General features: G+C 39.3%; 1 protein-coding gene across 6 annotated transcripts in view; it reads left to right on the forward strand.

The window, feature by feature from the left end:
• The window catches only part of LOC120444518 (longitudinals lacking protein, isoforms F/I/K/T), a 60,964-nt gene that overhangs the window by 44,669 nt on the left and 3,739 nt on the right, over positions 1-12,556 (forward strand). The window contains exon 6 of one of the 6 annotated variants that reach the window (XM_039624250.1): positions 7,454-8,418. The exons of 1 other annotated variant lie outside the window; for it this stretch is intronic. In XM_039624250.1, the coding sequence (XP_039480184.1) occupies positions 7,454-8,403 (950 nt within the window). In that variant the 3' untranslated portion in view covers positions 8,404-8,418. Of the gene's footprint in view, positions 1-428; positions 4,704-5,918; positions 7,258-7,453; positions 8,419-9,379; positions 9,766-10,098; positions 11,148-12,556 lie in introns of those variants that run through there. 4 more of the 6 variants (XM_039624252.2, XM_039624254.2, XM_039624258.2 and 1 more) reach the window with 4 other exon arrangements.

Genomic DNA, 12,556 nt, shown 5'->3' on the forward strand with positions numbered 1-12,556 from the left:
CTTGAACAAGAAGTTTATGTTTATTTTTGCTTAGCTCCGTTAAAGTGTTTTACTCAACATTCTCGATGTATTCATTGTGTTTTAATTTTATATTTAATACAAATTTAATTTTGCAGCCTACTTACACGAGCTCACATACACACAGAAACACTGACATCTACACACCACCCACACTCCAATCCAGTTCACTCCACTCCATACAGCACCATGTCTCACTAAAGCAACATATTTAACTCAAAACCAAGTAAACAAACGACTCAAAACAACTACGGTAAAACTCCATACTTTATTTATTTTCAGTTAGTAATAGGTCTGATTATGATTTTTACTCAACAGAAAACTGATACAAATCTTTTAAAATAGCTTGCAAATTCAACCAACTAAAATGATATTTCTTCTATTTTTTATATTTTAACCACTTTTCTCAGAATTCGGCCGTTTGTCGCCCAACCGTCGCAGCTACAACTTGCTGGGCATTAAGTCCAGTCCCTACAATAGTCCCATTGGAACGCCGGTCATCAAGTTCGAGCCGGGCAGCGGTCAGGAAGATCACAATGAGCACGAAAGCGGCCGAGTCACGCCCACCGCCCACTGCCCGGGTAGCCTGCTGGTGCCCAAGATGCAGCCGCGCCATGGCAATGGCGATAACGATGACAGCAACGACGAGGATAGCATGGAGCCCTGCGATCTGCGCATTGACCTGGCCAAAGTCCTGCTGGCTGCTGCCCAAAGCGGTGCCCCGGCCACCCTGCCCCTTGGCCACCACCATCACCACGGCCATCATCCTCAAGGACGAGCCCTGCCGCAGCTAATTTATCCGGCTGTGCCGGATAAGGTGCCACGTCCCGATACGCCCACGCGTCGCTACAGTAGCAGCAGTGGTCCTGGCCAGGACTCGGCCAGCAGTGTGGCTGTGCAGTTTGTGGCCGCTGCGGCTGCCGCTGGTCTGGCGGCCAACAACACAAGTGCCTCAACAGCCGCCGGAGGAGGAGCTTCCACTTCGGCAGCAGCAGCAGCGGCGGCGGCAGCAGCAGCTGCAGCAGCTGGTGGATCAGTGGCAGGGAACTGGAACAGTGGCGGAGGAAGCGGCGGTGCAGGAGGGGGAATCGGTGGAGGTGGAGGCGGTGGAGCCTATGCCTGCGATAGATGTGGAAACACCTACGCCCGTCCGCACAGTCTCAATCGGCATGTGCGATTCGAGTGCGGCGTGGAGCCCAAGTTCGAGTGCCCCATTTGTCACAAGAAGTCGAAGCACAAACACAATCTCGTGCTGCACATGCGCACCCACCAACATCGATGATACAACAAATGCTGCAACGGCCTCCGATGACGCCAGGCTCTCAAACTAGTGACTGCCGGGCCGGATCCGGGATCAGTATCGGTATCGGTATATCGGGGATCTAGAGAATAGTAGGGATCTACCACAGGTTTCCAGGTTTCGGGTCCTTAGTGCCGGGTTTGCTTCAGTCTGAGACCAAAGTCCTAATCACACAGAGTTCAGTCCAGTCCAGAGCGCGGTTTTGTGTAATTTTCCAAATGATCTTGAAACATATAGTCGTTTTTACACATATATATTCAGTTATAAATATATATATATATTATATATCTATATATATACAACTACACTAACTCGTAACTATGTATATACAGAGGAACATTAACAAATTCTAATTCTTAGATCATCTTAAAGTTTTTTTTGTTCACATTTAATCCATCTTGATAGTTTTGTCCGTAACAGTTTTTGAAGTTTTTAAAGTTCTAATTACTTTGGGTTCGAATTGGCAAGAATTGAGGAATTGATGCGTTGAAGAATTAACGAATTGAAGCAGGCGATGTATTTTGAGGGGCGCGCGAGAGTCCAGGCGCCGCTGCATGTTGCATGATGTGTGTAAATCCTTAGGAAAACTCAATGATCTCAATGAACTTTTTCTTGATTTTGGTGAAAATACGGAAAATGGGGGAAATTATGCATTTTATTGTAGCAGCAACAAGAGCAACAGCAAACGCAACCGCTAACAAAATAAAAAACATTCACATTAATTATAGTATAATTTCTAGTGCAGGACACTCTCGCGCGTCTTTCATGCTGATAGCGATATGAATTATATCTATAGGGAGAAACGGAAAACACAGTCAGAGACAGAGTCAACATGTAGAGCTTAAGTTAGACCCCAGAGAAGGAGTTTCCCAATCTGAATCGACTAGATCTAGATCATGTGCAATACGAAACGGGCACCAAAAAAAATAAAAATTATAAGAAGAAAAAAAAGGGGAAAAAAAAACTGATATGAAGGGCAGTCGGTGTTCTTTATCTTTACACATTTTTTGTTTGCTTATTATCACAAACTCACATCGATAAAAATGTTAAAAGTTTGCTTAGGTACGAGTACGCACCCCAAAGACCACAATATATTATGCATATACTATATATAACAAATTATAGCTTATAGTAGAAACTCAACGATCTCTATTTACTCTTTTTCAAAACAAAAAACAAAGCAAACAATTTATTAATTTATCTTGTGCTCATTCCATAAACGTTTTTTAAATTACGAGTATGTTTTAATTATGAACCACGATATGTGATAGCGGAATTTTAATTTGACCAAAAAGAGATAAACAAATCAAAATTAGCGTGGCTTTGGGTTCTGGCGCCTCTACGCAAAGCAAACCGTTTTTAAAGCAAACTAAAGCAGTTATTAATTATTTTTAAATAACGTTAATATAAATATAAACGAGCAGCATATGGGAGTGTGAAAAAGGATTTAGAAATTGGCAAAGTAAACGGGTTGGGGGAACTCGCATCGAGTCACAGTCAGAAATATAAATTGGTATGTGATATAATGAATATAGTCCTCATTGTAATTAATAGTAAACGTAATTGTATATTTTACCTTTTTTAAAATAATTTTCTTTTGTCAAAATTGGAAGAGCATCCTAAAATATTGCAGTGCGGTCTTGTTTAAAACGATAACATTTAGATATATTAACGAACGTTTGTTTCACCCATGCAGACACAGACACAAAAACATGAATTGAAGTTTTGATAATTGTTGATATACAAACAAAGAGCTTAAATGTATAACAAACTTTCTTAGGTACTTCATAAACAAGATTTTGACATAACAAAAAATGAAAAATCACTTAGAGGGGGGGACGCATACCATAATTTGTTGTCAGTTTTAAAGTTTGTGCCACACAAAAAATGTGATAAAGAAGTAAATTAAAAAACAGGCAACAAATTGGCACAAATCGACACAAAAAATATGTACGAATATTAAACGAAATTGTTTAAATTGTTATAACAAAAACGAACGAAGCAAGATAAGAAAAGAAAAGAAAAAACAAAATTTTTATCAGTCAGTATTCGAATTAGGTGAGGAAATTCTAAATTAAATTCGTTATAAATTAAAAGAAACATTTGGTTATCATCTTTGATTCTTACTTTAATAACTATGTATATTTTTTAATCGCTTTCTTGCGCTAGTCAGTTTCTTGAGAGTTTTGCTTATTATTTTGTTAGATTTATGTATAACAAGAGCACTACACGAAATTCAATAATTGTATCCGTTTTGTATAAATAATATTCTAGATGCGATCTAATTAACTATCTTCTAAGGTTGTGGTTCTTATTTATCTATAAACATAATAATTTTAATTACATATAATTTTTGTTACAACAAGAGTAAGGCGAAGCACATGGATTCACCTACTATGCATATTTTATAATTTATCAACAGCGCATGTGATGGACTCGAAATGAACCAAATATTAACGATTGTAATTAAATCCAAGACACACGAGACCATGCAGTTGAATTTGGTCCGAAATGGCAACACTTTCGAGTCGTTATAGTTAAAATGTTAAAAAAAAGCATGTGATAAATTTTAATATAATTTGATTAATAATTTACTAACACTAAATCACCAAACACACCCCAAACATGTTCGCAGGCGATTCGTTCGAGTTTGAGAACAATATGAGATGGTCGTGAAATATTTTTCGAGAAATTGTACTAACCCAGATAACTCTATTTCTACTAATATGTATCTTATTCTGTTATATAAACAATATGAAAGATTTATAAAAACCCAAAACACACCCCAAACACACAAAATACACGTTAAAAAAAAGTTGTAAACAAGGAGCTGTGAATGTAAAATTATATGTAAAGCAAAATATATCTACATATAGATACAAAGAAACATACAAACATATAAAGGAATCGATGTGATTAATTGTGATTGAAATGAAACGAAGCATAGATCAGATCTGATCAAATCTGATCTGATCGGATCTGATAAGATGAAAGAAGTGGGAGGGCAATAGGTTGGGTAATGGACAAGAGAAAGGCTTTCTTTTCAAACACATACACACACAATACACAAACAACACACATAAATAATAAAATAATAGTTGCGACATATGTCTAAGAAAATCTGATATTTTGTTTCTCTTCATTAAGCTACATTTTCTGATTCGTTTTTTTTGTTTATTCTAATATTATTTCGAAAAAACTAATAATACAAAATGGGGAATTCAATAAATAGCACACGCATACACAATAAATCAAGTAAAACATAGCTTTAAGTTAACGAAAAAGGAAGTTAGAAATGATTGTTGATTGCTGTTTACGCACGCTTAACGAATAGTAAATGTTGAAAATAAAAGCAACGCGCAGAAAAAATGTGTAAAAAAGCATATAAAAAAAGGAAACGTAAACCGATTGATGTTGGAACATTTTGTTATTTAGCTAAGATTGCGCCAACGAAAAAAGTTTACAAAAATGTATACAATACGACAATGAATCACATTGCTTTTTGCACTGCAATTTAGATTAACAAATTGAAAATAGTAATCAATATATATTTATGAAAATGAAAACGACATTCAAAATGCCAGTTAGACTATGAAAAGTGTGCTTAAACCAATTTAAATGGAATGAAGAAATGTTAGTCCGAATTCAAAGTAAATTTAATTATGTAATTGTGTATAAAGCCGAGAAAACGCCTTAACAAAATTTGTAAAACTATTTTAAATGTTTAACGAGTAAAACGATTTATTTGTATAAGTAAACAGGCAAAAACAAAACAAGAAATAAAAACTAAATTTAAAAATATATTAAAAAATAGAAAACATCCAAAACTACCTTTAAATGCTGTTTGAACATTCTCTTTTTCCAGCGCATCAACAAAAGAATGCAGTGAAATACTAGTATAATTATTAACTCGAACTAATAGTACCTTTTCTCTTTTTCTAGGTGTATTGGAAAAACTGAAGGGCGAACAATTCAGAAGGAGACCGAGGAAACCTTGAGTGGCCCCACCTGCTAATCAATGTTATTATACTGAAAGTTAACTGAGCTTAGTTATACTGACAAAACCAAATATATGATATGAACATATGTAATTTAATTTGCTGTATTGTTGTAGTTTTGAAAATCACACCAACAACAACACAACAACACCGACATTTGATTTGTGATCTCTATAATCTTATTGTTTTTGTACATATGTTTCGATGCTTTTGTTTAGAGAAGTGCTTGAGTGGCTTTTGTATATGTGGTGCATTCGTGTAACTCTGCTGGGGATTGTGTCATCCATCCATTACCGCATCTTCATCAAACAAACATCATCAACCGCCTCCCAAAAGCTGCTAAAACTTCATCTGCAAGAACCAAATGAACCAAAACTCAACAACTCAATCAACTAGACTCATAATTCAACAACATTCATCGTTCAGCGTCTCTTGGGTAGAAGCCAACAAACACTAAGTTCTCAATATTATTTGATTAATTTAACTAATTTAAGTTTATGTGTGCTCAGCTTTCGGCCCACTATTAATTTTTTGGTTTGTTCTCCTTTTATTTTGATTCGACACCTCCATGCTGTGTGTATCCCGTGTGTTTTGACCAGCAGACATCTACCCGATCCTTGGCAGTCTTCTGGGCGTGGACACCTCAACCAGTGCCAATCCGGGCTCAACTGCCAATGCTAACGACGAGTTCTACGGCTACCATCTCAACAACAATAACACCACCACCACCAGTAGCAGCACCACCAACTCCCATGCGAAAAACACCTCGAACAGTGGTGCGGTTTCTAGTGGCGGAGGAGGCGGAGGATTGCCTAGGGACTCTTTCATGCAGTGCAAACACTGCAACCGCTACTACAAGTCCCATCAGAAGCTGCAGGAGCATGTGCGCAAGTACTGCCTCAAGCAGAAGAAGTACAAGTGCGTGTCGTGCGAGTATCGATCGCGACGCAAGGATCATGTCCTGCGGCACGCAAAGCGCAAGCACTGCATGCTCTACGAGCAATCCAGGGACGACGAGGAGAGCCTGTATGTGATACGCAACGAGGACGATATGAGCAACGACGAGGAGGCCGTCGATGGCGACGATGGTGATCCAGATGGAGATGGTGATGGAGATGCCGGCGGCATGGACAGCGATGTCGCTGCCGCCCTTTGCGAGATCAATTTCGATTTCGCCGGCAGGGATCTGACGATCACAGCGGTGCCGGTTTTGCAGGAAAGCGAGGAGGATGACGAGGACTACGACGACGATGGCTAGGAAGCGGAGTTTTGACAACCCAAGAGCAGCCGCTCGAGAGGCGTAATGTGAAATGTTTACCAAATGAAAAATGACAATAGTTGCTTTTCCAAGTAGTAGCTACCTCCAATCCTCCAAAACCATAACCAACCCAACCGAACCCAATTGCTGTGGAAAAGCTGGTCCACATTCCTGCACAAATTACTTAATGAACTTTTTACGTTTTACTTTTTATACCATTTTATCTGAGCGCATTCCGTTTTTTTTATCTTTTCGTTTCATTTTAACTGTCTTTAGTTAGCCGCAAAACGGTCAAAGACCATTTTATTTATACACATAAAATCGATACGTACTATATGCAGATACTATATGGAAAATTAAATGTTTAGTTCTACTGTGGTTGGTGTTCTCAAAACTCAAATATTCTTGCCAGCAATTAGGGCTTTCGCATGCAAAGCAGTCAAAGACTTAAAGCGCCATTAGTTTGCCACGTTTAATCAAACACACACATATATATTCCTCAGTTATACATTTAAAAATTCGATATACCTACCACATAAACGACTGTAATGATAGTTCTTGGTGTCCTATGAAGCATAGCAAACGTAAAGCAAGAATTTGTAAATGTTTTAATAATACATTGTAAATGCAAGCAATTAAGAATAAAGCATACGAATCATATATGCGTGAAAGCAAAACCCAAACAAGCCCACGTTTATAATCCCTCAATCAAGTCCACACTCTCCACCAAAATCAAAAACATATCCAAGTAACCAATTGGACGGCCTTGCAGCTTACACACTTGTTAATGCTTACAAGTAATTATAGAAACCAATCTAGAGTTAATCATCCGGCGGATGACTAACCAGTGTCTTTTTCTCTTTTCCCGGCTACTTGCAGACGGCTACTGGACTATTCTGGAGACGGTGCCCTATTCGATTGCGAGTGCTGCACCTAATCAGACTCTCACCACGGCCACCACTCTGAGCAATGGTGGGTCAAGTCTGCTCACGGGAGCCACTGTGGTGGTGGAGCTGCCTCCCGACGATCTCGGTAATCCGGTGGGCAATATACAGTACACCATACCGGCGCTCACCAAGAATGCCACAACAAACACCAACACGACCAGTTTGCTGCACAAGCCGCAGGCTACAACCATACAGATTGTGAAGCAGCAACACCAGCAGCAGCATCAGCAGCATCCCCAGCAGCATCCCCAGCAGCAACATCAGTCGCATCAGCAGCAACATCGACAGCACTTGACCATCCAGCAGCCACAGACGCATGCGCGACAGGAGTACATAAAAATAGACACCTCCAGGCTGGAGGACAAGATGCTCCTGCGCGACGTAATGCAGTACGGGGCCACCAGCATTGCCATGGCACCGCAGAGTGCCACCACCACAGTGGTGTCCACACATGAGTCCGGCTTGCTGCTGGCCGATGCCGATGAGGCTGAGCGGGAGCTCGAACTGGAGGCCATGAAGGTCGACCAGCATGAGGAGGAGCATCTGCTCGACGACGAGGGTTATGTGATTGAAAAAATTCACGGTGATGGGGAGGCGGTTAATCAGTCGCAGGAAAAGCTGTACATAAACGGAATGTCCAATATCATCCACACAGCCACCACCATGACGTTGCAACAGGACGACTGCAAGTACGCGTGCAATGTGTGTGGCAAGACCTACAAGATCAAGGGATCCCTCAAGCGCCACAAGAACTACGAGTGTGGCGTGGAGCCGAATCTCAAATGTCCCCATTGCCCCCACAAGTGCAAGTACAGGTCGGACTTGCGCAAGCATATGAACCAGAAACATGCCGATTCCGGCGAGGCAATCCTTGGAACCTAGATCGAGTTACACTAAGATGTTTTAGCATTCGTAGTCTCAGTTTAGCACTTGTTGTTGTGAGTTACCATATTGTGTGATGAATTCTTACTCTAAACCTATGAATTTACACGGGCGACGGATAGTTTTGGGGGTTTATAAAATTGTTTGGATGTCAATGCCATTTTTTTTTTCAATTTTAGTTCCTCTGAAGTACGTAGCAAATCAGTTCATGTACAAGAGAATATATCTCAATTGATCCCTTGTATATAGTGTTTTAGAACCGACCTAAGCACTTCTATCCAAATTTTTAAATCTCCCAAAATATGTCTTGGCCCAAGTAGTCAGTAAACTGTTTGTACTATAGCCAAAGTTATGATCTCGAAATGTAATCTATAATTCATTAAGCTAGTTGGACTGAGTATCGAAACGCGCCGTCAAGTCGAGGCCAAGTTGAATTGCTCAAATTGTAGAATGAATCTCGCATCAGCTCAAGCCAAGCAAGCGTAAGTTTAAGTATTTTAAACTCGAACACTATACCCTAGATGACGTTTTAAAAACATTACCCAACCAACCACTGCGTATTTACCATGTATGTGAAAGTACGAATAAATAAATGTTTACAATCAAATGGAAGACAGTGTCATTAAATTAGTAGCGATGTACACCTTAAAAACCAACACTAATAGGGTTCTCTCTTTTCTCTAGGACAAACACGTGGATTGAGATCATGAGCTGGAGGCAATTCGATGGCTGGATCAACCGAAAAAGGTCTATACTTTTGAATTGACTCGTATAGTATTAAGTAGTCCAATCATTTATCAGCCAATAAAAATGTCAAACTAAAACCAATTTGTTGTATTCATCACCACTAGCCCCGTATTCATCAAACTAGTCTGTACTGAAACCAATCCTCTGAAGTGTGTGCCTAGTGTAGCTAGCTGTACGGAAAGGCCTAAGCAATCGCATTCCCATCTTTGTTTTTCCTATCTGTCTCCAGATTTTGTGCGTCATGGCCCGAAGAATCAGCTCCTGTGCCAATGTGGCCGCTACTACAACACCCTGAGCCGACTGATGCTGCACCAGCGCGAGGAGTGCCAGGACTTCAAGAGGTTCCAGTGCGACTTCTGCCTCAAGTGGTTCAAGCGACGATCCCACCTAAATCGCCATAAGAAACTTCACGATGCCGAACTCTTCCTGGAGCCCCTGTCAAAGCAAAAGCCAAAGACGACGAGCGGACAAAATGTATCGCTCGATGCCAATATGGATGATGAGGTGGCCACGATCACTCCCGCGGGCACCGATGACGAATCCAACTACCCATATACGTCTGAAATCAAAATCGAGCACGAATTTGATGAATTCATTTAAGTTTTGTTACAACAAATAATTATAAATATTACTAGACCAGTTCTCGTTGATGCCAAAAGATAAAATATACGGATTTTGTAAATAAATAGTGGAAAACAAGCGAATGTCTTGTCCTAACGAATGCGAATCTTTTTATATTAGTTCTTGAAGTTCTAAGTTTGCTTATAGCTTTTAGTTTTATTGTAAATACATGTATGTACGTATGAATGAGACTGATTTGTTTGAATGTACATCGCGCAGTAATTAATTTTATGTTCCATTTCATTCAGCTTTTACATAATTCCGTTTGTTAAGTCTTATGATTTGTATTTTTATTTTGATTTCCTGGGACTTGTTCTCTCGTTTCAGTGATCACCGTGGAGAGGAAGTATAATCTGCGCACCCAGGAAAGCTCTGGTTCCTCGCCAGATTTCCCAAGCACTTCAAAGCAGAAAGTGGCTGCAGTTCGGCCCAAGCAGGCAGAAGAGGTCAGTTTGGAGCAGAAGAGCGAGGAGAATGAGGAGCCCACGGACTTGGACAATGCGACGAGTCTCAAGAAAGCCATGGCCACTTCGGATGCCATGATAGCCCTGCAGCAACTGGCCTCCATTTCCACGGCTAGATCGCTGCAGCATCTCGTCCAGAACATGAGTAACATTGACAACAGTGCCCTGGTTCCTGGACGGAAGCTTCCGCGCTACGCAGCGAAGAGGTCACCCAAATACGAGTCCAACCGATGTCCACTCTGCTCCCGCGTCTGTCGATCCCAGGCCTTTCTGAATGAACACATGCGCAAGGAGCACTCCGTGCTCATTTAGACACACTTTCAGTTTTACCTCATTCGGATTCGAAGATATATTTTTCATGTCATTCTATAACTATTTCGTTAATGTTTTTAAGGAGTAACTCCAATGCTTGCTATTCAACTGAATCCAATTTAACTTTGAAAACACTAAGTCAAATATTTCCACTAATAGGATAATACTTCAATTCGTTTTATTTAAATCCAACTTAATTCCAGAAAAGGGATTATTATCAGAACTGGCAGTTTTGTATTAACAATTGATACATAATTTATATCATTTAAACTAGTTCAATTCCTAGAACTTATTCGAGCCCATATGGATACTAACTTTGCTTAACAAGAAATTCAACCAAATTTAAATGACCAAAAAACGTAAAATATAATTGTTGCATACCTATTAAATAAGTGTAAGCTTGTCCAATTTCTAAGAGGTAAAGTCAAGTGCATAAATGTACTCTTTTGGAAAAGCATTTTTGACTAGAAGTTACTGGTTAAATAATATGATGTATCATAGGTAGATAATAGGTAGCGGTTATTATCCATACAGTAAACGAGGTCCAACTAAACAGTTTTTATACTTATTGCTAATAAAAAAGAAAGCTTGATATTAAAAGGAGGTAGAAAATACCCATGGTTTTTATTATGCTCACTTTACTTTATTTATGTATTCATTTTTTAAATCATTTCGTTAAAGTTTTCTGTGGACTTTTGCTTGGGCGGTTTTCTAAAAAGAGGTTGGTATATTCCGTATTTATTATTGTTTTATTTTATTAATTTGTTTTTGTATTATTTCAGTTTTATATCTTCTTTATCTGGTAATTGGCAAATGTGTTGCAGACAAAGGAAGCAAATTCCTGCAAGTACCTGATTATATTTCAAAGCCATTCAGTTTTTGTAATTTTCCTGTAAAAACTGCACTGGGATTCGGAAATCCAGACAAGTTGATATGGATCGGCAAATACCCGAAAGGAATAATAATAATCCTTTAACCAAACAGGTTTTGGTAACAATAGTTGGGTGGTTGATGCCCTTGAATCTGCACTGCAGTGCCAAAAGGAAAATCCCTTCCCTCAAGAGTCGGCCAACCACACACTAACTGTACTTCAGGATCTTTTGTCCTCGAACGAGAGATGTATCTCATAGATACACGTTCTATACCATCCGTGCATCTCACGCTCTCGCCCACACAAATCCCGAAATGCATTGGAAAAACATTTGCGCACACATAAATCAGGATCTATTTGATGTGTTTGTGTGTTTTTCTAAAAATAAGTTTCACATTTTCCACTGCCTGAACCCAGTTTGCCCGCTGCCTGCTTTGTATCTACATCTGTGTTCATATGTATATATGTATCTCCGCTGGTGCGGCTTTTGCAGTCGGGCTTCCCACGTGATTTTCCCGATTTTTCCAATTTTTCCAATTTTGCCTGCTTGCCCTATCGGTCTCTCCTTTTGGGCTTTGCCTTCGCAAAGCCTGGCCCGATCGATTCGAAGTATCTACCCAAATGCACAGGACACACAAGTTTTAGGGGCTGGTTTTCAAGCTATTTGTGTGGGACATTCTTGGAAAATAGTCGGTAGACCTTGATCGACAAGATAATTGTGCGTGCGTGCGTCTAAAGATATTTCCAGAAGGAAGCGCTTCAAGCTGGAGTTCTGGAAAAACCCAGCATATGTGCGTCTATTTACGACCTATCTGGTCTTAAGTTTTCTTCAGTCGATAGCTAATGCATTTCAAATTACAATTTTCTGTAAAAGAGTATCAAGGCAAAGGTGTTGTTCAAATGATGTCAAGAATAATCTGATCCTTAGAATAAAAGCTATGAATGATAAGATAATTACTAGACACGGAATATTCAAATATAAAAAACTTATGAAGGCTTTATTTGTGTCTAACAGTCTTAATCTTTATTATTGTGACAATTAAATATGAGAACTTAAATACTGAACAAAAATAATATTTATTTTTAAGCATGTAAAAGTGTTTAAGCTGCTTTGTGTAACAGTTTTCTAAAAATTGTA

This window comes from Drosophila santomea, chromosome 2R, assembly GCF_016746245.2.
Source record: "Drosophila santomea strain STO CAGO 1482 chromosome 2R, Prin_Dsan_1.1, whole genome shotgun sequence".
Classification (NCBI taxonomy): Eukaryota; Metazoa; Arthropoda; class Insecta; order Diptera; family Drosophilidae; genus Drosophila; species Drosophila santomea.